The sequence below is a fragment of the Nicotiana tomentosiformis genome, chromosome 1 (assembly GCF_000390325.3).
Source record: "Nicotiana tomentosiformis chromosome 1, ASM39032v3, whole genome shotgun sequence".
NCBI lineage: Eukaryota > Viridiplantae > Streptophyta > Magnoliopsida > Solanales > Solanaceae > Nicotiana > Nicotiana tomentosiformis.
The window spans coordinates 81,114,477-81,140,601 of record NC_090812.1 but is presented as its reverse complement, the minus strand read 5'-3'; the positions used below and the strand labels follow the sequence as shown (position 1 = coordinate 81,140,601).

Genomic DNA, 26,125 nt, shown 5'->3' with positions numbered 1-26,125 from the left:
TTTTGTTGCATTTTACAGCCAAAAATCTAGAATTCCACCCGATTCCCATATTTTCGTGTGCTATTGCCCACCCCTTCCGAGTGGGCCCGAGCCCCCCGGACCCCGATCGCCTAAAAAATTTTCGGGCCATGAAATACGACCTAAGGAACCATAGTTAACACCCCTCCATGACCGCTCCTCATTTTTTTTTGTTTTACAGCCAAAAAACTAGAATATCGCCCGATTCCCATATTTTCGTGTGCTTTAGCCCTCGCCTTCCGAGTGGGCCCGGGCCCCCCAGACCCGAATCGCCTAAAAGATTTTTGAGCCTTAGAATACGACCTAAGGAACCATAGTCACCTCCCTGCCATAACCGTTCCTCGTTTATTTTGCATTTTATGGACAAAAAACTAGAATTCCGCCCGATTCCCTTATTTTCGTGTGCTTTAGCCCATGCCTTCCGAGTGGGCCCGGGCCCCCAGACTCGAATCGCCTAAAAAAATTTTGGGCCATCAAATACAACCTAAGGATCCATAGTCACCGCCCCGCCATGATCGTTCCTCGTTTTTTGTGTTTTACGGCAAAAAAACTAGAATTCCGCCCGATTCCTATATTTTCGTGTGCTATAGTTCATGCCTTCCGAGTGGGCAGGGCCCCCCGGACTCGGATTGCCTAAGATTGTCCCGGGCCATTAAATACGACCTAGGGAACCATAGTCATCGCCCTGCCATGACATTTGCTCGGCATTTTGCGTTTTACGACCAAAAAACTAGAATTTCGCCTGATTCCCATATTTACGTATGCTTTATCCCACGCCTTCCGAGTGGGCCAGGGCTCCCCGACCTGGTTCGTCTAAAAATTTTCCGGGCCATCAAATATGACCTAAGGAACCATAGTCACCACCCTGCCATGATTGTTCCTCGTGTTTTGTGTTTTACGGCCAAAAAACTAGAATTTCGCCCGATTCCTATATTTTCGTGTGCTATAGCCCACGCCTTCCGAGTGGGCCGGGCCCCCGAATTGCCTAAAATTTTTGCGGGCCATCAAATACGACATAAAGAACCATAGTAACCACCCCACTATGACCGTTCCTCGTTTTGTTGTGTTTTACGGCCAAAAAACTAGAATTCTGCCCGATTCCCATATTTTCGTATGCTATAGCCCAAGGATTTCAAGTGGGACCGGCCCCCCGAACCCCGATCGCCTAAAATTTTTATGGGCCATCAAATAGGACCTAAGGAACCATAGTCACTGCCCCACCATGATCGTTCCTCATTTTTTGTGTTTTATGACAAAAAACTAGAATTCCGCCTGATTCCCATATTTTCGTGTGCTATAGTCCACGCCTTTCAAGTGGGCAGGGCCACCGGACCCGGATTGTCTAAAATTGTTCCGGGCCATCAAATACGACCTAAGGAACCATAGTCACCGCCCCGTCATGATCGTTCCTCATTTTTTGTGTTTTACGGCCAAAAAACTAGAATTCTGCCCGATTGTGCTATAGCCCACGCCTTTCGAGTGGGCCGGGCCCCCGAATGGCCTAAAATTTTTGCGGGTCATCAAATATGACATAAAGAACCATAGTAACCACCCCACCATGACCGTTCCTCGTTTTGTTGCGTTTTACGGCCAAAAAACTAGAATTCTGCCCGATTCCCATATTTTTATATGCTATGGCCCAAGGATTCCGAGTGGGTCCGCCCCCCCTCCCCCGAACCCCGATCGCCTAAAATTTTTACGGGCCATCAAATAGGACCTAAGGAACCATCATCACTGCCCCACCATGATCGTTCCTCATTTTTTGTGTTTTTACGACAAAAAACTAGAATTCTGCCTGATTCCCGTATTTTCGTGTGCTATAGTCCACGCCTTCCGAGTGGGCAGGGCTCCCGGACCCGGATCGACTAAAATTGTTTCGGGCCATGAAGTATGACCTAAGGAACCATAGTCACTGCCCCGACCTGACCTTTCCTCGTTTTTTGTGGTTTACGGCCAAAAAACTAGAATTCTGCCTGATTCCCATATTTTCGTGTGCTATAGCCCACGCCTTCCGAGTTGGCCCCAACCCCCCAGACCCCGATCGCCTAAAATTTATCATGGCCATCAAATATGACCTAAGGAGCCATAGTCACTACCCCGCCATGTCCTTTCCTCGTTGTTTTGCGATTTACGGCAAAAAAACTAGTATTCCGCCCGATTCCCATATTTTCCTGTGCTAGCCTACGCCTTCCGAGTGGGTCCGGGCCCCCCGAACTTGGAGCACCTAAAATTTTTTCGGGCCATCAAATAGGACCTAAGTAACCATAGTCACCTCCCCGCCATGATCGTTTCTCGTTTTTTGCGTTTTTTGACAAAAAACTAGAATTCTGCCAGATTCCCATATTTTCGTGTGCTATAGTCCATGCCTTCCGAGTGGTCATGGCCACACGGACCCGGATCGCCTAAAAGTTTTTCCTTGCCAATAAATACGGCCTAAGGAACTAGAATTCCACCTGATTCTCATATTTTCATGTGCTTTAGCCCACGCCTTCCGAGTGGGCCCGGGCCCCCGGACCCGGCTTGCCTAAAAATTATTCGGGCTATCAAATACGACCTTAGGAATCATAGTCACCGCCCGCAATGATCGTTCCTCATTTTTTGTGTTTAATGGCCAAAAAATTAGAATTCTGCTTGATACCCATATTTTTGTATGCTATAGCCCACACCTTCCTAGTGTGCCGGGACCCAGGATCCGGATCGCCTAAAATTTTTGCGGGCTATCAAATACGACATAAAGAACCATAGTAACCACCCTGCCAAGAATGTTCCTCATTTGTTTGCGTTTTACGGCCAAAAATCTAGAATTCCTTCTGATTCCCATTTTTTCGTGTGCTATAGCCCCCGCCTTCCGAGTGGATCCGGGCCCCGCGAACCTGGATCGCCTAAAATATTTTCGGGCCATCAAATATGACCTAAGTAACTATAGTCACCGCCCCGCCATGATCTCATTTTTTGCGTTTTACGAAAAGAAACTAGAATTCCGCTCGATTCCCATATTTTCGTGTGCTATAGTCCACGTCTTCCGAGTGGGCTGGGACCCCCGGACCCGGATTGCCTAAATTTTTTCCGGACCATCATATATTACCTAAGGTACCATAGTCACCTCTCCACCATGACCTTTCTCAATGTTTTGCGTTATATAGCCAAACAACTAGAATTCCGCGCGATTTCCATATTTTCGTGTGCTATAGCCTACGCCTTCCCAGTGGGAAGGGCCCTCCGGACTCGGTTCGCTTAAATTTTTTCCGGGCCATCATATACGACCTAAGGAATCATATTCACCACTCCGCCATGACCTTTCCTCTATTTTTTGCATTTTACGGCCAAATAACTAGAATTCCGCCCGATTCCCATATTTTCGGGTGTTATAGCCCACGCCTTCTGAGTGGGCCCTGACCCCCCGGACCTCGATCGCCTAAAATTTTTGCGGGCCATCAAATATGACCTTAAGAACAATACTGAGCGCCCCGCCATGACCGTTACTCATTTCTTTGCGTTTTACGAAAAAAAACTAAAATTCCGCCCGATTCCCAAATTTTCATGTGGTATAGTCCCATCTTCCGAGTGGGCAGGGCCCCCAAGACCTGGATTGCCTAAAAATTTTCCAGGCAATCAGATACGACCTAAGGTACCATAGTTACCTCCCCGCCATGACGGTTCTTCATTTGTTTGCTTTTTTGCGGCCAAAACACTAGAATTCCGCCCGATTCCCATATTTTCGTGTGCTATAGCCTACGCCTTCCCAGTGGGCAGGGCCCCCTGGACCCGGATCGCCTAAAATTTTTCCGGGCCATCAAATAAGACCTAAGGAACCATAGTCTCCACCCTGCCATGACCTTTCCTCAGTTTTTTGCAATTTACGGCCAAATAACTAGAATTTCGCCCGACCCCCATATTTTCGTGTGCTATAGCCCATGCCTTCTGAATGGGCCTATGCCCCCCGGACTCCGATCGCCTAAACATTTTCGTGTGCTATAGCCCTCGCCTTCCGAGTGGGCCCGGGCCACCCAGACCTGAATCGCCTAAAAAAATTTCGGGCCTTAGAATACTACCTAAGGAACCATAGTCACCGCCCCGCCAAAACCGTTCCTCGTTTATTTTGCATTTTACGGACAAAAAAAAGAATTCCGCCCGATTCCCATATTTTCGTGTGCTTTAGCCCATGCCTTCTGAGTGGGCCCCCAGACCCGAATCGCCTAAAAAATTTTCTGGCCATCAAATATGACCTAAGGATCCATAGTCACCACCCCGCCATGATCGTTCCTCGTTTTTTGTGTTTTACGGCAAAAAAACTAGAATTTCGCCCGATTCCTATATTTTCGTGTGCTACAGTTCATGCCTTCCGAGTGGGCAGGGCCCCCCGGACCCGGATTGCCTAAGATTGTCCCGGGCCATTAAATACGACCTAGGGAACCATAGTCATTGCCCTGCCATGACATTTGCTCGGCATTTTGCATTTTACGGCCAAACAACTAGAATTCCGTTTGATTCTCATATTTACGTGTGCTTTATCCCACGCCTTCCGAGTGGGCCCGGGCTCCCCGACCTGGTTCGTCTAAAAATTTTTCGGGCCATCAAATATGACCTAGGGAACCATAGTTACCGCTCTGCCATGATCGTTCCTCGTGTTTTGTGTTTTACGGCCAAAAAACTAGAATTCCGCCCGATTCCTATATTTTCGTGTGCTATAGCCCACGCCTTCCGAGTGGGCCGAGCCCCCGAATTGCCTAAAATTTTTTGCGGGCCCTCAAATATGACATAAAGAACCATAGTAACCACCCCACCATGACCGTTCCTCGTTTTGTTGTGTTTTACGGCCAAAAAACTAGAATTCTGCCCGATTCCCATATTTTCGTATGCTATAGCCCAAGGATTTCGAGTGGGACCGGCCCCCCCGAACCCCGATCGCCTAAAATATTTATGGGCCATCAAATAGGACCTAAGGAACCATAGTCACTGCCCCACCATGATCGTTCCTCATTTTTTGTGTTTTACGACAAAAAACTAGAATTCCGCCTGATTCCCATATTTTCATGTGCTATAGTCCACGCCTTTCAAGTGGGCAGGGCCACCGGACCCGGATCATCTAAAATTGTTCCGGGCCATCAAATACGACCTAAGGAACCATAGTCCCCCCCCCCCCGACCATGATCGTACCTCGATTTTTGTGTTTTACGGCCAAAAAACTAGAATTCCGCCTGATTCCTATATTTTCGTGTGCTATAGCCCACGCCTTCCGAGTGGGCCAGGCCCCCGAATCGCCTAAAATTTTTACGGTCCATCAAATACGATATAAAGAACCATAGTAACCACCCCACCATGACCGTTCCTCGTTTTGTTGCGTTTTACGGCCAAAAAACTAGAATTCTGCCCGATTCCCATATTTTCGTATGCTATAGCCCAAGGATTTCGAGTGGGACCGGCCCCCCCGAACCCCGATCGCCTAAAATATTTATGGGCCATCAAATAGGACCTAAGGAACCATAGTCACTGCCCCACCATGATCGTTCCTCATTTTTTGTGTTTTACGACAAAAAACTAGAATTCCGCCTGATTCCCATATTTTCATGTGCTATAGTCCACGCCTTTCAAGTGGGCAGGGCCACCGGACCCGGATCATCTAAAATTGTTCCGGGCCATCAAATACGACCTAAGGAACCATAGTCCCCCCCCCCCGACCATGATCGTACCTCGATTTTTGTGTTTTACGGCCAAAAAACTAGAATTCCGCCTGATTCCTATATTTTCGTGTGCTATAGCCCACGCCTTCCGAGTGGGCCAGGCCCCCGAATCGCCTAAAATTTTTACGGTCCATCAAATACGATATAAAGAACCATAGTAACCACCCCACCTTGACCGTTCCTCGTTTTATTGCATTTTACGGACAAAAAAATGAATTCTGCCCGATTCCCATATTTTCGTATGCTATAGCCCAAGGATTCCGAGTGGGTCCGGCCCCCCGAACCCCGATCGCCTAAAATTTTTATGGGCCATCAAATAGGACCTAAGGAACCATCGTCACCGCCCCACCATGATCATTCCTCGTTTTTTGTGTTTTACGACAAAAAACAAAAATTCCGCCTGATTCCCATATTTTCGTGTGCTATAGTCCACGCCTTCCGAGTGGGCAGGGCCCCCGGACCCGGATCGTCTAAAATTGTTTCGGGCCATCAAATACGACCTAAGGAACCATAGTCACCGCCCCGCCCTGACCTTTCCTCGGTTTTTGTGTTTTACGGCCAAAAAACTAGAATTCTACCCGATTCCCATATTTTCGTGTGCTATAGCCCACGTCTTCCGAGTGGGCCCCGACCCCCCAGACCCCAATCGCCTAAAATTTTTCACGGCCATCAAATATGACCTAAGGAGCCATAGTCACTACCCCGCCATGTCCTTTCCTCGTTGTTTTGCATTTTACGGCAAAAAACTAGTATTTCGCCCGATTCCCATATTTTCGTGTGCTATAGCCTATGCTTTTCGAGTGGGTCCGTGTCCCCCGAACCCGGAGCGCCTAAAATTTTTTCGGGCCATCAAATAGGACTAAGGAACCATAGTCACCTCCCCGCCATGATCGTTTCTCCTTTTTTGCGTTTTATTACAAAAAACTAGAATTCCGCCAGATTCCCATATTTTCGTGTGCTATAGTCCATGCCTTCCAAGTGGTCAGGGCCACCCGGACCCGGATCGCCTAAAATTCTTTCCGTGCCAACAAATACGACCTAAGGAACTAGAATTCTGCCTGATTGCCATATTTTCATGTGCTTTAGCCATGCCTTTCGAGTGGGCCCGGGCCCCCAAACCCGGCTCGCCTAAAAATTATTCGGGCTATCAAATACGACCTTAGGAATCATAGTAACCGCCCCACCAAGAATGTTCCTCGTTTTTTTGCGTTTTACGGCCAAAAAACTAGAATTCCTTCTGATTCCCATATTTTCGTGTGCTATAGCCCCCCGCCTTCCGAGTGGATCCGGGCCCCGCGAACCCGGATTGCCTAAAATATTTCCGGGCCATAAAATATGACCTAAGTAACTATAGTCACCACCCCGCCATGATATCATTTTTTGCGTTTTACGAAAAAAAACTAGAATTCCGCCTGATTCCCATATTTTCGTGTGCTATAGCCCACGCCTTCCGAGTGGGCCCAGGCCCCCTGACATGGATCGCCTAAATTTTTTTCGGACCATCAGATATGACATAAGGTACCATAGTCACCTCTCCGCCATGACCGTTTCTCAATGTTTTGCGTTATACAGCCAAACAACTAGAATTCCGCCCGATTCCCATATTTTCGTGTGCTATAGCCTACGCCTTCCCAGTGGACAGGGCCCCCCGGACCCGGATCGCTTAAATTTTTTCCGGGCCGTCATATACGACCTAAGGAACCATATTCACCACCCCGCCATGACCTTTCCTCTGTTTTTTGCATTTTACGGCCAAATAACTAGAATTCCGCCCGATTCCCATATTTTCGTGTGCTATAGCCCACGCCTTCCGATTAGGCCCGGCCCCCCGGACTCCATTCGCCTAAAATTTATCCGGGCCATCAAATACGACCTAATGAACCATAGTCACCGCCCCGCCATGACCTTTCCTCATTTGTTGCGTTTTACGGCCAAAAAACTAAAATTTCGCCCGATTCCCATATTTTCGTGTGCTATAGCCTACGCCTTCCCAGTGGGCAGGGCCCCCTGGACCCGAATCGCCTAAAAAATTTTTGGGCCATCAAATAAGACCTAAGGAACCATAGTCTCCACCCTCCATGAACTTTCCTCAGTTTTTTGCAATTTACGGCCAAATAACTAGAATTTCGCCCGACCCCCATATTTTCGTGTGCTATTGCCCATGCCTTCTGAATGGGCCTACGCCCCCAGACCCCGATCGCCTAAAAGTTTTCCGGGATATAAAATACGACCTAAGGAACCATAGTCACTGCCCCGCCATGAACGTTCCTCGTTGCTTTGCATTTTATCGCCAAAAAAGTATAATTCTGCCTGATTCCCATATTTTCGTGTGCTATAGCCCACGCCTTCTGAGTGGGCCCGGTCCCCCAGACCCAGATCGCCTAAAAATTTTTCGGGCCATCAAATATGACCTAGGGAACCATATTCACTGCCCTGCCATGATTGTTCCTATTTTTTTGTTTTTTTGGCCAAAAAACAACAATTCCCCCTGATTCTCATATTTTCGTGTGCTATATCCCACGCCTTCCGAGTGGGTCGGCCTCCCAGACTCGGATCGCCTAAAATTTTTCTAGGCCATCAAATACGGCCTCAAGAACCATAGTAACCGCCCCACCATGACCATTCCTCTTTATTTGCATTTTACGTCCAAAAAAGTAGAATTCAGCCCATGCCATCCGAGTGGGCCCGGGCCCCCCGGATCACCTAATATTTTCCGGGCCATCAAATAGGACCTAAAGAACCATAGTCACTGCCCCGCCATGACCGTTCCTCATTTTTTTGCGTTTTATGGCCAAAATACTAGAATTCTACCCGATTCCCATATTTTTGTGTTCTATAGCCCACGCCTTCCGAGTGAGCCCGGGCCGCCCGAAATCGGATCGCCTTAAATATTTCTGGGCCATCAAATACAACCTAAGGAACCATAGTCACCTCCCAGCCATGACCGTTCCTCATTCTTTTGCGTGTTACGGCCAAAAAACTTGTATTCAGTTTCATTCCCATATTTCTGTGTGCTATATAGCCCACGCCTTCCGAGTGGGCATGGGACCCCGAACCCCGATCGCCAAGAAATTTTCCGGGCCATGAAATACGACCTAAGGAACCATAGTTATCGCCCCGCCATGATCCTTCCTTGTTTTTTTGCGTTTGACGGCCAAAAAACTAGAATTTTGCCCGATTCCCATATTTTCGTGTGCTATAGCCCACGCCTTCCGAGTGGGCCCAGGCCCCCTGACATGGATCGCCTAAAATTTATTCGGGCCATATAATACGACCTAAGGAAGCATAGTCACCGCCCCAATATGATCGTTCCTCATTTTGTTGCGTTTAACGGCCAAAAAACTAGAATTACGCCCGATTCCCATATTTTCGTGTGCTATAGCCCACGTCTTCTAAGTGGGCATGGGCCCCTGCCCTGGATCGACTAAATATTTTCCAAGCCATCACATAAGACCTAAGGAGCCATAGTCACCACCACGCTATGACCGTTCCTCGTTTTTTTTGAGTTTTACGGCCAAAAAACTAGAATTCCGCCTGATTCCCATATTTTCGTGTGCTATAGCCCACGCCTTCCGATTAGGCCCGGCCCCCTGGACTCCGTTCGCCTAAAATTTATTTGGGCCATCAAATACGACCTAATGAACCATAGTCACCACCCCGCCATGACCTTTCCTCATTTTTTGCATTTTACGGCCAAAGAACTAGAATTTCGCCCGATTCCCATATTTTCATGTGCTATAGCCTACACCTTCCCAGTGGGCAGGGCCCCTAGACCCGGATCGCCTAAAATTTTTCCAGGCCATCAAATAAGACCTAAGGAACCATAGTCTCCACCCCGCCATGACCTTTCCTCAGTTTTTTGCAATTTACGGCCAAATAACTAGAATTTCGCCCGACCCCCATATTTTCGTCTGCTATAGCCCATGCCTTCTGAATGGGCCTACGCCCCCCGGACCCCGATCGCCTAAAAATTTTCCGTGCATAAAATATGACCTAAGGAACCATAGTCACTGCCCCGCCATGAACGTTCCTCGTTGCTTTGCATTTTATAGCCAAAAAACTATAATTCTGCCTGATTCCCATATTTTTTGTGTGCTATAGCCCACGCCTTCCGAGTGGGCTCGGTCCCCCAGACCCAGATCACCTAAAAATTTTTCGGGCCATCAAATATGACCTAAGGAACCATAGTCACCACCCTGCCATGATTGTTCCTAGTTTTTTGTTTTTTATGGCCAAAAAACAATAATTCCGCCTGATTCTCATATTTTCGTGTGCTATATCCCACGCCTTCCGAGTGGGTCGGCCCCCCCGGACTCGGTTCGCCTAAAAATTTTCTAGGCCATCAAATACGGCCTAAAGAACCATAGTAACCGCCCCACCATGGCCATTCCTCTTTTTTTGCGTTTTACGTCCAAAAAAGTAGAATTCAGCCCATGCCATCCGAGTGGGCCCGGGCCCCCCGGATCGCCTAAAATTTTCCGGGCCATCAAATAGGACCTATGGAACCATAGTCACTGCCCCGCCATGACCGTTCCTCATTGTTTTGTGTTTTATGGCCAAAAAACTAGAATTCTGCCCGATTCACATATTTTTGTTTTCTATAGCCCACGCCTTCCGAGTGAGCCCGGGCCGCCCGAAATCGGATCGCCTTAAATATTTCTGGGCCATAAAATACAACCTAAGGAACCATATTCACCGCCCAGCCATGACCGTTCCTTATTTTTTTTGCGTGTTATGGCCAAAAAACTTGAATTCCGTCTCATTCCCATATTTCCGTGTGCTATATAGCCCATGCCTTCCGAGTGGGCCTGGGCCCCCAAACCCCGTTTGCCAAAAAATTTTTGGGGCCATGAAATACGACCTAAGAAACCATAGTTATCGCCCCGCCATGATCATTCCTTGTTTTTTTGCGTTTGACGGCCTAAAAACTAGAATTTCGCCCGATTCCCATATTTTCGTGTGCTATAGCCCACGCCTTCCGAGTGGGCCCAGGCCTCCTGACATGGATCGTCTAAAATTTATTCGGGCCATAGAATACGACCTAAGGAAGCATAGTCACTGTCCCAATATGATAATTCCTCATTTTGTTGCGTTTAACGGCCAAAAAACTAGAATTACGCCCGATTCCCATATTTTCATGTGCTATAGCCCACGTCTTCTAAGTGGGCACGGGCCCCTGCCCCGGATCGACTAAATATTTTCCAAGCCATCACATAAGACCTAAGGAGCCATAGTCACCACCCCGCTATGACCGTTCCTCGTTTGTTTGAGTTTTACGGCCAAAAAACTAGAATTCCGCCTGATTCCCATATTTTCGTGTGCTATAGCCCACGCCTTCCGATTAGGCCCGGGCCCCCGAACTCCATTCGCCTTAAATTTATCCAGACCATCAAATACGACCTAATGAACCATAGTGTTGGGACCAAACACACTCACGCAAGTATACGTGGTCGTCAAGTATTCACCGCCCAGCCATAACCGTTCCTCATTTTTTTGCGTGTTATGGCCAAAAACCTTGAATTCCGTCTCATTCCCATATTTTCGTGTGCTATATAGCTCATGCCTTCCGAGTGGGCCTGGGCCCCCGAACCCCGATCGTCAAAAAGTTTTTCGGGCCATGAAATACGACCTAAGGAACCATAGTTATCGCCGCGCCATGATCGTTCCTTGTTTTTTTTGCGTTTGACTGCCTAAAAACTAGAATTTCGCCCGATTCCCATATTTTCGTGTGGTATAGCCCACGTCTTCTGAGTGGGCCCCGACCCCCCGGACCCTGATTGCCTAAAATTTTTCAAGGCCATCATATAAGACCTAAGGAAGCATAGTCACCGCCCCAATATGATTGTTCCTCATTTTGTTGCGTTTAACGGCCAAAAAACTAGAATTACGCCCGATTCCCATATTTTCGTGTGCTATAGCCCACGTCTTCTAAGTGGGCACGGGCCCCTGCCCCGGATCGACTAAATATTTTCCAAGCCATCACATAAGACCTAAGGAACCATAGTCACCACCCCGCTATGAACGTTCCTCGTTTTTTTGAGTTTTACGGCCAAAAAACTAGAATTCCGCCTGATTCCCATATTTTCGTGTGCTATAGCCCACGCCTTCCCATTAGGCCCTGCCCCCCGGACTCCATTCGCCTAAAATTTATTCGGGCCATCAAATACGACCTAATGAACCATAGTCACCGCCCCGCCATGACCTTTACTCATTTTTTGCGTTTTACGGCCAAAGAACTAGAATTTCGTGCGATTCCCATATTTTCGTGTGCTATAGCCTACGCCTTCCCAGTGGGCAAGGCCCCCTGGACCCGGATTGCCTAAAATTTTTCCAGTCCATCAAATAAGACCTAAGGAACCATAGTCTCCACCACGCCATGACCGTTCCTCAGTTTTTTGCAATTTACGGCCAAATAACTAGAATTTCGCCCGACCCCCATATTTTTGTGTACTATAGCCCATGCCTTCTGAATGGGCCTACGCCCCCCGGACCCCGATCGCCTAAAAATTTTCCATGCCATAAAATACGACCTAAGGAACCATAGTCACTGCCCCGCCATGAACGTTCCTCGTTGCTTTGCATTTTATAGCCAAAAAACTATAATTCTGCCTGATTCCCATATTTTCGTGTGCTATAGCCCACGCCTTCCGAGTGGGCCCGGTCCCCCAGACCCAGATCGCCTAAAAATTTTCCGGGCCATCAAATATGACCTAAGGAACCATAGTCACCGCCCTGCCATGATTGTTCCTAGTTTTTTGTTTTTTATGGCCAAAAAATGACAATTCCGCCTGATTCTCATATTTTCGTGTGTTATGTCCCACGCCTTCCGAGTGGGTCGGCCCCCCCGGACTCGGTTCGCCTAAAAATTTTCTAGGCCATCAAATACGGCCTAAAGAACCATAGTAACCGCCCCACCATGGCCATTCCTCTTTTTTTGCGTTTTACGTCCAAAAAAGTAGAATTCAGCCCATGCCATCCGAGTGGGCCCGGGCCCCCCGGATCGCCTAATATTTTCTAGGCCATCAAATAGGACCTAAGGAACCATAGTCACTGCCCCTCCATGACCGTTCCTCATTGTTTTGTGTTTTACGGACAAAAAACTAGAATTCCGCCCGATTCCCATATTTTTGTGTTCTATAGCCCACCCCTTCCGAGTGAGCCCGGGCCGCCCGAAACCGGATTGCCTTAAATATTTCTGGGCCATCAAATACAACCTAAGGAACCATATTCACCGCCCAGCCATGACCGTTCCTCATTTGTTTGCGTGTTACAGCCAAAAACCTTGAATTCCGTCTCATTCCCATATTTCCGTGTGCTATATAGCCCATGCCTTCCGAGTGGGCCTGGGCCCCCGAACCCCGATCGCCAAAAAGTTTTCCGGGCCATGAAATAAGACCTAAGGAACCATAGTTATCTCCGCGCCATGATCGTTCCTTGTTTTTTTGCGTTTGACTGCCTAAAAACTAGAATTTCGCCCGATTCCCATATTTTCGTGTGGTATAGCCCACGTCTTCTGAGTGGGCCCCGACCCCCCGGACCCTGATCGCCTAAAATTTTTAAGGGCCATCATATAAGACCTAAGGAAGCAGAGTCACCGCCCCAATATGATCGTTCCTCATTTTGTTGCGTTTAACGGCCAAAAAACTAGAATTACGCCCGATTCCCATATTTTCGTGTGCTATAGCCCACGTCTTCTAAGTGGGCATGGGCCCCTGCCCTGGATCGACTAAATATTTTCCAAGCCATCACATAAGACCTAAGGAGCCATAGTCACCACCCCGCTATGACCGTTCCTCGTTTTTTTGAGTTTTACGGCCAAAAAACTAGAATTCCGCCTGATTTCCATATTTTCGTGTGCTAGCCCATGCCTTCCGATTAGGCCCGGCCCCCCGGATGCCATTCGCCTAAAATTTATCCGGACCATCAAATACGACCTAATGAACCATAGTCACCGCCCCTCCATGACCTTTCCCCATTTTTTGTGTTTTACGGCCAAAAAACTAGAATTCCGCACGATTCCCATATTTTCGTGTGCTATAGCCCACGTCTTCCGATGGGCACGGGCCCCTGCCCCGGATTGACTAAATATTTTCCAAGACATCACATAAGACCTAAGGAACCATAGTCACCACCCCGTTATGAACGTTCCTCGTTTTTTTGAGTTTTACGGCCAAAAAACTAGAATTCCGCCTGATTCCCATATTTTCATATGCTATAGCCCACGCCTTCCGATTAGGCCCGGCCCCCCAGACTCCATTCGCCTAAAATTTATTCGGGCTATAAAATACGACCTAATGATCCATAGTCACCACCCCGCCATGACCTTTCCTCATTTTTTGCATTTTACGGCCAAAGAGCTAGAATTTCGTGCGATTTCCATATTTTCGTGTGCTATAGCCTACGCCTTCCCAGTGGGCAGGGCCCCCTGGACCCGGATCGCCTAAAATTTTTCTGGGCCATCAAATAATACCTAAGGAACTATAGTCTCCATCCCGCCATGACCTTTCCTCAGTTTTTTGCAATTTATGGCCAAATAACTAAAATTTCGCTCGACCCCCATATTTTCGTGTGTTATAGCCCAGGCCTTCTGAATGGGCCTAGGCCCCCCGGACCCCGATCGCCTAAAAATTTTCCGTGCCATAAAATACGACCTAAGAAACCATAGTCACTGCCCCGCCATGAACGTTCCTCGTTGCTTTGCATTTTATAGCCAAAAAACTATAATTCTGCCTGATTCCCATATTTTCGTGTGCTATAGCCCACGCCTTCCGAGTGGGCCCGGTCCCCCAGACCCAGATCGCCTAAAAATTTTTCGGGCCATCAAATATGACCTAAGGAACCATAGTCACCGCCCTGCCATGATTGTTCCTAGTTTTTTGTTTTTTAAGGCCAAAAAACAACAATTCCGCCTGATTCTCATATTTTCGTGTGCTATGTCCCACGCCTTCCGAGTGGGTCGGCCACCCCGGACTCGGTTCGCCTAAAAATTTTCTAGGCCATCAAATACGGCCTAAAGAACCATAGTAACAGCCCCACCATGGCCATTCCTCTTTTTTTGCGTTTTACGTCCAAAAAAGTAGAATTCAGCCCATGCCATCCGAGTGGGCCCTGGCCCCCCGGGTCGCCTAAAATTTTCCGGGCCATCAAATAGGACCTAAGGAACCATAGTCACTGCCCCGCCATGACCGTTCCTCATTGTTTTGTGTTTTATGGCCAAAAAACTAGAATTCCGCCCGATTCCCATATTTTTGTGTTCTATAGCCCACGCCTTCCGAGTGAGCCCGGGCCACCCGAAACCAGATCGCCTTAAATATTTCTGGGCCATCAAATACAACCTAAGGAACCATATTCACTGCCCAGCCATGACCGTTCCTCATTTTTTTGCGTGTTACGGCCAAAAAACTTGAATTCCGTCTCATTCCCATATTTCCGTGTGCTATATAGCCCATGCCTTCCGAGTGGGCCTGGGCCCCCGAACCCCTTTCGCCAAAAAAATTTTCGGGCCATGAAATACGACCTAAGGAACCATAGTTATCGCCCCGCCATGATCGTTCCTTGTTTTTTTTGCGTTTGACGGCCTAAAAACTAGAATTTCACCCGATTCCCATATTTTCGTGTGCTATAGCCCACGCCTTCCGAGTGGGCATAGGCCCCCTGACATGGATCGTCTAAAATTTATTCGAGCCATAGAATACGACCTAAGGAAGCATAGTCACTGTCCCAATATGATCATTCCTCATTTTGTTGCGTTTAACGGCCAAAAAACTAGAATTACGCCCGATTCCCATATTTTCGTGTGCTATAGCCCACGTCTTCTAAGTGGGCACGGGCCCCTGCCCCGGATCGACTAAATATTTTCCAAGCCATCACATAAGACCTAAGGAGCCATAGTCACCACCCCGCTATGACCGTTCCTCGTTTTTTTGAGTTTTACGGCCAAAAAACTAGAATTCCGCCTGATTCCCATATTTTCGTGTGCTATAGCCCACGCCTTCCGATTAGGCCCGGCCCCCCGGACTCCATTCGCCTAAAATCTATCCAGACCATCAAATACGACCTAATGAACCATAGTGTTGGGACCAAACACACTCACGCAAGTATACATGGTCGTCAAGTAATAGAGTAGTGAATAGAGTATCGTTCCCACGAGGACTTATGATTAACTTTTGACTAATTCAAACTCAAATAGCTTATCGATTCAAGCGATTTCTTATAAAATAGATAATTGTCTAATTTACTACCTAAAGACTATCAAGTAATGGAATACCAGAAATCAACACAACACTTAAATAGTTTTAAATAACAATCAATGGGAGATAATATTCCAGGGTCACGGGTTATCTAACAATCATGTTGCATTCTTAAGTTAAAGTAACTAATTGATTTATCTGGATTGTTGATTCACAGGGTTGATATTGCTCGTAAGCATCTGTCGAGTCCTTACTCGCCTATTCAAGCTAACTTAATACCTATATGTCTATGGAATTAAGTTTAACAAGAACGCATTTACAATTCCTGTATTGCAACCAAGTAAGGCAATTAGGTATATGTCTATCCTAATTGCGAATCCATTCCCTGATGCCCGGATTTAAGAACTTACTCTATTTAATTCTATATGCAATCTATAGCTCCCACTTTCGAGTTCAACTATAGATTCGTAGATAGTATTTCACTGTTAGCTACTCAGCAAAATAATTTAAAACAGAATTAAATAAACAACCCAATATGATAAAATCAACTTCGTCAATTTAAACTTCAAACATCAACATTCATGTATACCCATGACCCTAGAACAATAGGGTTCTTAGCCACTCATGTTCATACAATCATCAAAAATTGTATTTTCAAACATAAAATCAATGAATACTAAGGAAGGGATGGAAGAATTGATCAAATCCTCACTTTTTAGTGTTTTGTGCCTCTCCTCTTCCTTTCAATCCGTTTCCTCCCTTCAAAAATAGGTTTTGGTTGGCTTTTATATGAGTTGGGGGCGTCTAGGGGTCGAAATAACCGAGTCCTAGTCAAAAAAGGAGAATTCCCGTTGTGAGCGTCCAGGCCAGCGTGGGGCGCTGGACCTGGCGCTCAAACTTCTTTGCTTCTGTAAAGTGCGCCACAGCGAGCGCCCCACGCTGGCTGTGGCGCTCAACTTCCATTTCTGCATTTTTGTTCCGATTTCGCTCCAATTCGCGCCCTTTCATCCCAAATTGCATCTGAATGATTCCTACACATAGAAATACCAAAATTTAGCACAAACAATCATATTAAACACCTCAAATCGTCGAGACATGAGCAAAATGTGAGGCAGTATATATCAAAATTTGCATACATTAAGCCGATTATCAACACCCCACACTTAGACTCTTGCTCGTCCTCGAGCAATGGAACTATATTAGCACCCCCAAAACGTACTTAGCACTATGAAAGAGGACCTCACAATTAACTCAATTAAACACTCTACCTTTTGACTATGATCGATGTCGGCAATTAAGCATGAACACACAAATTTTACATTCTTCCCGTTTTTAAATAGCCCAAATATATTCAATGTTTTTCAACCAACTCAATCAACTCAAGCAACCTCTCCACAACAACCTTACCTCAAGAGACGAATCGTTACCACTAAGCATCCTCAACTCACGTACTCACCCGACACAAGAAAGTGTACAATATCACCAATCCGTCATGAGATCAAGTGCCCTCACCACAAGCAAAATAGTGAATATCAAAGTAGTCCACAAATTTAAATATGTCATTGAACATAAATTAAGGACATCACACAATTGAACAACATTCACTCACTCTCCCAAAGAATTCATGTGCATCCCGTGGTCGTACCATAAGCTTGCCCGTAGTGTACATCTCTACTAATCTAAGTTAGCTAACTCTAGGATCAATTAGGACTTTAAGGTTGTAATGTAGGCTAAGGGACGGGTAGGATACATTTGGGAGTAGTGACTAACCCTCCTAAGCACTTTAATACACTATCCTCATAATTCAAGCGCCATATCTTCTCAACCCATTCACTTGTCATACACCATAAATAACATAGCCTCTTTTCCATCAGGCATCTCTATAGATTCACTAGCACTAGTGAGAAAGATTAGGAGGTGTGTATCTTTCTTCATTATTTGAACCTTTTTTTTTTTTTTTTGAAATTTAACTAACACACTCCATACATTGAAGTTCATAAACTAGTGACCTTTATTCACAATTTTAGTGCACCTTAGGGACCCTTTCATGGTTCCACTCGGAAGCCACTTCCTAATCTCTCACCTTACTAATTTTAGCGACTAAGTGCCTTAGGAGGTTAAGGTTCAACAATCTCACCTTAAGAACAATTAGGATTACGGCTTGTAATGTGGTTGCCAAGGAAACGGTTTATAGGCTCAAAGGGGCTAGCAATGGGAAAATTTTATTTGTTAGTGACAAGCACTTTTATGGTCAAGCAAGAAACGCCTATGTCATCTCCTAGACTAGCACAACTTAATGATTTTGCGTTGATTAACACACGGAAGCCACTTGACTCACTCAAGTTCTAGACTACACAGGGTAGCACAGAATATTAACAATCCTTACACACACATGGCACTTGACTCACTCAAGACGGTTTTGTGCGACTCTCAAGTCAAGCAAGCATATCAAGTTGAGGATCTTTAAGCAACATTGCGCTAGGTGGTATACAAGTCAATAAACTGAGAAAACGGCGTCAAAGAGTAAGCTACTTTAATTTACTTGGGCATTACAATTCAAATCATATACGCAAGAAGACAGAGCGCATGCCCTAACTTACTTTACCAACACCGAAGATGTCAAACAGGTATCTCAGATCAATCTCAGTTTTCTCCCTTATCCTACTTCTAAAAAGAAATAAAACAAAACACCCGGTTCGATCTACACCCTTGGAAAAGAACCGGCGTCCAAAGAAAAACCAAGGGATACTACCTAACTATCAAAAAATAAAACAAAAGAAAATCTTTATTGGTATTTTTAATCGGACTTTAATCCCTCAAGAAAATTATCCAACAGATCCATCGTCGGGAAAAGTCCAAAACCAAATTTCAATTTTTTTTTTAAATTACTACTACTACTATCTACACTATTAATTCTACTAACTATACTATTAAAAATAAGAAGCTAGCTAACTATAAAAAGATAAGAAACTAACAATACTCTAATATAATACTATAGAAAGAATAGAGAATCTTCCACCCCACACTTAAAAAAAAAGCATAGTCCCCAATGCTAAATAAATTCGAAAATAAAGTAAGGTGGAAAGAAAGAACTCCCTGTTAGTCAGAGTCTGCCTCATCAGGATGCCAACCAGCGGCAGCAATGTGCGCATCATCATCCCCAAAGGGTACCAAAGCCATTGGTCCCATATCGTCATCATCATCCGCATTATCAGATTCTTCGTCAGTGTTTTCATCCTCAGATGGATGAACGGGACTGCCTGGTGCTATGCCCAACATCTCCTTGGAAGAACTGGAGAGATCACCTCGCATCTGCGCGCGCTCCCCATCTGACACCCCAAGCTTGCTCATAATAACATTGAGGGATTTGTAAAGATACCTGTTAAAATTTTCATCCCTCTCATTCCTAGCAGCTTGGGTGAGCTTGGATGTGGGTTATAGCATGGATGTGATGTCTAACAATGCTATGGGTGCCTCCACTACCTCATCATAACCAGGGTACTCGGGCACCCCATGAGAGAGCATGTATTGTGTTAAGGTGTTGCCGAAGAAAAACCTTTTCATCCTTCCTCCAAAACGGGTGCGGGCCATTTCCCTAAGCATGAGCTCACCCACATTTATGGGGCGTCCGGTCATCAAAAAGTAAATCACACACACTCGAGCTCGAGTGCACTCAGTAGTATGTTCAACGGGCATTAATCTAGCTTGCAAAAAATTTTGCCAAACCTTGGCCGTTTTGTTGAAGTCGAAACGGAGCATTTCAAGGTGAATATTGCCCTTAGTTCGCGTCCATCTTGCATTAGAATCAATGCCACAAAGAGTGTGACGTATTGCTTGGTAGTTTGGACTTTCGACGAACTTTCGAAGCCTTCGTGTATTAGGACTATCCACTCCTAAAAATTGACATAAGGCTTCCCTATCCATTGGAATTTCCTGACCTCTGACCCACGATATGTCATTTTTCTCGTTCCAGTTAGCATACAACTCTCTTACCATGCTGAGATTTGCCGGGCCCGGACATTCGAGGAGCTTATCCATCTTCTTTGCACTCAATGTAGCAAGTATATCTGGGAAGTTCCGTTCTAAAGTTTTCACATTTATCCCCATTTCAGATACATATCGCCCATATGGAACGAAAGCATCATGCCATTTGATGGCATCCTCCCGAACAAGTTCCACTCGAGGCCGTGGTGGCCTTTCAGACCCACTAGCATGTTGCTTTCCTTTGGCTTGTCGGGAGGAGCTCTCACCTTGCCTGCGTTTCTCTTGAGGGGGAGCAGTAGTGGAGGATTTCCCCACCCCTTTTCCTTTAGCGGCATCGTCACGAGCCATAGCAACCTACACATGATAAACACAAAGATGAGAATGAATCAAGAGACGTTGCCTAAGGTCATCGTGAGAGGCAAGATGACCCCACACTTAAAACCGAAGGTTATGTATAAGCGAATCATAATATTGATCCAATGTGCACCAATGTGTCATCACAAGGCTATAGGTACTTAGACTTCCCTATGCCATAAAATTCAATTAGCCTATCATGGCCGTAACTTAACTATAGTGCAAACATAACAAAGTTAAAATCTACATTACTACACTAACTACACTTACAAAAGTTTACAACAAAAGATAATACCCCCACAACACCCCACACTTCACCCAAACTCATATATAACTACACTCGGCTACTTAGACTTCACCGGTGTTCAAATTTACTCTCTTAAGCTTTTTAGAAAACACCTTGTGGGCATTAATTTTGCTCTTCTATTTCAACAATGGTGGGCAAAGGTGGGCCTCCCAAATTTACATGAAGTAGAGGGAATTATAGTTTACTACTTCAATCACAAATGCTCAACCAAAGTTTTGCACCAATTTTTCGTGTATAATCATTCCACCTACCATACCATCCAAATATGTTTAAGAACCTAGGGTGTTGGAAGAAAGGGGGGGGGAAGGAGATAAGACTACACTACTCTAAGAACTTCCAAAATACAAGAAAAGAGATAAGAAGAAGAACATACCTTAGATTCTTGAGATGGAATTGAGCAAGATTTATTGAAGAATATTGAAATTTTGAGAGAAAAGGGGAAGAAGAAGGTGAAAGCGTGAGTGTTGAAGAATGGGGTTTGTTTTTCGGTTGTGAGTGTATATTTAGGTGGGGGAGTGGGTTTGGGTTATTGGGTATGGGTTGGGATGTTAGTGTATATGGGTAATTGGGTAATTGGGTAGGGTATTGTTAATTAAATAAAGAAAACTAAAAATAAAATAAAATAAAATTTACCTGGACCGCCAGCCCAGCGCCCCACGTTGGGGCTGGCGCTGGAGCATTGAGGACACTGTAAAGTGCACCCCAGGCAGCGTGGGGCGCTGGCCTAGGCGCTCACTTCGGCAAATTTTTTTTTTTTTTTGTTAATTAAAAAAAAAACTATGCTGCGAAAGCGGTAAAAAAGAATTGGGTTGCCTCCCAACGAGCGCCTAATTTAACGTCGCGGCATGACTCAACACATGTTTAAGCATCAGCTAAGTTCACTGAGGTCTTGTGACGTGCAATGTCACCACCCCAATAATGTTTTATTCTCTGGCCATTTACCAAGAAGGTACCACTTGAGTTCTTATCACGTAGTTCCACTGCTCCGTGAGGCCTCACACCTACCACAACAAAAGGACCTGCCCAACGGGACTTAAGCTTTCCAGGGAATAGCTTCAACCTTGAATTGAACAAAAGAACTTCTTGACCCGGCTCAAACTCTCGATGTTGAATGTGTTTGTCATGCCACCTCTTCGTCTTTTCTTTATATAATTTGGCATTTTCATATGCATGCAATCGAAACTCATCAAGCTCGTTGAGTTGCAGCAGCCTATTCTCAACAGCTGAGTCCATATCCATATTTAGCTTTTTGATCACCCAATAAGCTTTATGTTCAAGCTCGACTGGCAAGTGACATGCTTTCCCATAAACAAACCTGTACGGAGAAGTACCTATGGGAGTCTTGTATGCAGTTCGATATGCCCATAATGCATCGTCCAGCTTTCCTGCCCAGTCTTTTCTATTTCCACTTACTGTTTTCTCCAGAATCTGCTTTACCTCTCTGTTTGAAACTTCTACTTGACCACTCGTTTGGGGGTGATAGGCAGTGGAAACTTTGTGCTTAACTCCATATTTTGCAAGAATATTATTCAGCAATTTGTTACAAAAGTGAGTTCCTTCGTCGCTTATCAACACTCTTGGAGTCCCAAAGCGCGTGAAGATGTGCTTCTTTACAAAACTTACCACTACCTTTGCGTCATTAGTAGGCAGAGCAATGGCCTCTACCCACTTAGAAACATAGTCGACCGCCACCAAAATGTACCTGTGACCATTAGAGTATGGGAATGGTCCCATGAAATCAATCCCCCAAACATAAAAAAGCTCTACTATCAGAATATTGTGCAAGGGCATCTCGTGCTTCTTTGTGATAGTTCCGGTTCTTTGGCATTTGTCACAATTTTTAACAAAGGCATGTGCATCCTTAAATAATTTTGGCCAATAGAAACCTGATTGCAGCACTTTTTGGGCGGTTCTATCCCCACCGTGATGACCTCTATATGGCGAAGCATGACAGCTATGCAATATTGCTTACATCTCTTCTTCAGGAACACACCTTCGCACCAACTGATCTACGCATTGCCTATATAAGAATGGCTCATCCCATATGTAGAGCCTCACATCATGTAAGAATCTTCTTCTATTATCAGGTGTTAATTCTAGTGGTGTCACCCCACTTGCAATAAAATTTACATAATCCGCATACCATGGGGCTTCACCTGATGTGACTGCTAATAGCTGCTCATCAGGAAATGTTTCTTTGATTGACTCTCCTTCAGCCATATGGTTCCGACTTTCTAATCTGGACAAGTGATCAGCCACTTGATTTTCTGTCCCTTTTCGATCTCGGATCTCTAAGTCAAATTCTTGTAAGAGGAGGACCCAACGAATCAGCCTCGGCTTGGCATCTTTCTTTTCAAACAAGTACCTGATAGCTGAATGATCTGTGTAGACGACAACTTTGGTTCCCACTAGATAAGATCTGAACTTGTCAAACGCCCATACCACTGCAAGCAACTCTTTTTCAGTAACTGTATAATTTATCTGAGCTGGATTCATAGTTTTGCTCGCATAATAAATGGAGTGAAATATTTTATCCCTTCTTTGCCCCAAAATAGCTCTGATTGCTATGTCACTTGCATCGCACATCAACTCATATGGCAGTCCCCAATCTGGGGCGATGATAATTGGTGCAGTCACCAACCTCTCCTTCAGCTCCTCAAATGCTTTCAGACATGCATCATCAAACTTGAAGGTGACATCTTTCTCTAGAAGCCTGCATAATGGAGAAGAAATTTTTGAAAAATCTTTAATGAATCGACGATAAAAACCTGCATGGCCCAAGAAACTGTGAATGCCTTTGACGGATGTCGATGGGGGCAATTTTTCAATTGCCTCCACCTTTGCTTTGTCCACCTGTAAACCATCTTTTGACACCTTGTGCCCCAAAACTATACCTTCACGTACCATGAAATGGAACTTTTCCCAGTTAAGTACCAGGTTTGTCTCTTCGCACCTAGCTAGCACTTTATCAAGGTTCGTTAAATAATTATCAAAAGAACATCCAAACACAGAAAAATCATCCATGAATACTTCTACAAATCTTTCAACCATGTCAGTAAAAATAGCCATCATACACCTTTGAAAAGTCGCAGGTGCATTACAGAGACCAAAGGGCATTCTCTTGAAAGCATACGTGCCATAGGGACATGTAAATGTGGTTTTTTCTTGGTCCTCTGGGGATATAGCAATCTGATTATACCCCGAATAACCATCTAGGAAACAGTAGTATTCCTGTCCTGCTAACCTATCAAGCATTTGGTCAATAAAGGGGAGGGGGAAGTGGTCCTTTCGGGTGGCTTTGTTCAATTTTCTATAATCTATGCAAATTCTCCACCCAGTGACAGTTCTTGTAGGAATTAAGTTATTATTTTCATTAACCACTACAGTCATCCCCCCTTTCTTTGGCACACATTGAACGGGGCTTATCCATTTGCTATCAGAGATTGGGAATACAATACCTGCATCAAGCCACTTAATCACTTCTTTTCTTACCACCTATTTCATGATTGGATTTAGGCGGCATTGTTGCTCTACACTTTGCTTGTGTCCATCCTCCATGAGGATTTTATGCATGCAGAAAGCTGGACTAATGCCTTTGATGTCAGACATCATCCACCCAATTGCTCGCTTGTGCTCACGTAGCACTCTCAACAACTTTTCTTCCTACAATTTAGACAAGTCAGAAGAAACAATAACATGTAAAGTGTCAGAACTTCCCAAATAAGCATATTGAAGGTGAGGGGGTAGGGGTTTAAGCTCCAATTTTGGAGCTTCTTCAATTGACGGCTTTGGAGGGGGGCCACTTGGCCTATTCAGGGGCTCGAACGGGTTTATTCCTTGCATGTAAGCACATGATGCATCTAGGATATGCATCATCTCCTCAACCTCATCATCAATCTCCAAGCTATCAAACATCATGATTGCTTTTTCTAGAGAATCGTCTAGATATACAATCGTGTCAAGAAGTTTCTCATCCACCTCCACAACAGATATCATAGAGAGCTCCTCATAGTGGCGGGGAAGTTAGATTCGCTTTGTATACATTAAAAACTGCTTCCTCGTTGTCCACCCTCATAATCATTTTTCCCTCTCGCACTTTAATTATTGCATCACCAGTAGCCAAGAGAGGTCGTCCCAATATGATTGGAACTTGTTCATCAGCCTCAAAATCAAGAATAATGAAGTCAGCTGGGAAGATAAATTTCCCAATTTGCAGCAATACATCTTCAATTACTCCTTCAGGGTAGGCTATGCACCTATCAGCTAATTGCAACATCACAGTGGTTGGTCTTGGAGCTCCCAGACCCAATTGCTTAAATAATGACAAGGGCATTAAATTTATGCTTGCCCCCAAATCACAAAGGGCACGACCCACGTTAATATTACCTATTTGTACAGGGATGGTGAAGCTGCCAGGATCCTTAAGCTTTTGAGGAAGCTTGTTTTGGACCCTTGAAGTACACTCCTCAGTAAGTGCAACTGTTTCGAACTCAGTCAATTTCCTCTTGTGAGCCACTATATCTTTTATGTACTTAGCATATTTTGGGATTTCACAAAGTACATCCACCAACGGAATATTCAATTGCACTTGGCTTAACATGGAGAGAAATTTATTGAACATGCGATCATCATTCTTTTTCTGCAATCTCTGAGGGAAAGGTGGTGGTGGCCTTGCAGCCTCCACTGGCTCTGAACTTGCATCATTTTTCTTTGACTCGTGTATTGCCTTAGGGATTAGTTCCCTCTCAGGTATAGGACTGTTCTTTCTCTTCTTTGGCACTTCTTCTAGTTCCCTCCCGTTTCTGAGTGTAACTGCATTAACTTGAGGGTTCTTCTCTGTATCACTGGGAAGCGCGCCTACATGTCTAGTATTTTGAGTTGCTGCTAACTGTCCCATTTGCCTCTCAAGATTTTTGAAATCGGTCCTGAGTTGTTGATTATCAAGCAACAACTTCTTCAGCAAGTCATTCGTACTCTCTTCTGTTTGTAGGGGTGGTCTCTGAGGTTGATTGAAATTTCCTTGGGGCCTATACTGGTTCTGATTCTGTTGATTTCCTCCCCATGAGAAGGTAGGATGATTCTTCCAATTTGGATTGTAGGTATTCCCATATTGCACATGCTGATTCATTGGACCCCTACTCTATTATCCCACATAGTATATAGACTCAGGATTCGTGGGGCACATGTCACTCATATGACTGTCACCACATAGTTCGCAACAAATAGACATCTGTTGTACATGTTGCATTTGTTATGTTTGTTGCGTTGTCATTCTATTCATCTGATTTGCCAATTTTGCTATATCGGCTCTCATGGCGGAGAAATCATCAAGCTCAATTAACCCGGCTGCCTTCTGTTTAATTGCTCTTCTTGAATCTCCCTCTCCTTGCCAATTATGGTCATTGGCAGTGAAGTTATTTAGCAAGAGTTGTATTTCACTATACGGCCTCTCCATGCAATTACCCCCCACAAACTGAGTCAAGATTTATTTTTGATGCTTCATCTAACCCATCAACAAAAGTGTGACCCAATACCTCATCAGTCTGACAATGATGCGGGCAGTCTCTGAGTAGCTTCTTGTATCTTTCCCA

The 26,125-nt window shown here is 45.1% G+C and overlaps 1 protein-coding gene and 1 pseudogene across 1 annotated transcript; both read right to left on the bottom strand.

The window, feature by feature from the left end:
• Positions 1 to 18,988: 18,988 nt before the first annotated feature.
• On the bottom strand, positions 18,989 to 24,047 carry LOC138907033 (uncharacterized; annotated as a pseudogene).
• Positions 24,048 to 24,168: 121 nt separating this feature from the next.
• On the bottom strand, positions 24,169 to 25,662 carry LOC138907032 (uncharacterized). Its single transcript, XM_070196994.1, has 2 exons — positions 24,921 to 25,662; positions 24,169 to 24,197 (listed from the first exon to the last, which is right to left on the bottom strand). The coding sequence occupies exons 1-2, from the start codon at positions 25,660 to 25,662 to the stop codon at positions 24,169 to 24,171; spliced, it is 771 nt and encodes a 256-aa protein (XP_070053095.1).
• Between the last annotated feature and the right edge of the window lie 463 nt (positions 25,663 to 26,125).

Excerpts from the sequence above, each read along its gene's own strand:
- LOC138907032 (XM_070196994.1), bottom strand. The coding sequence starts at position 25,662 with ATGAATCAGCATGTGCAATATGGGAATACCTACAATCCAAATTGGAAG. Across the intron at positions 24,198-24,920 it reads CACCATCCCTGTACAAATAG|GAAGAAAAGTTGTTGAGAGT; the intron begins GTAATATTAACG and ends TCTAAATTGTAG.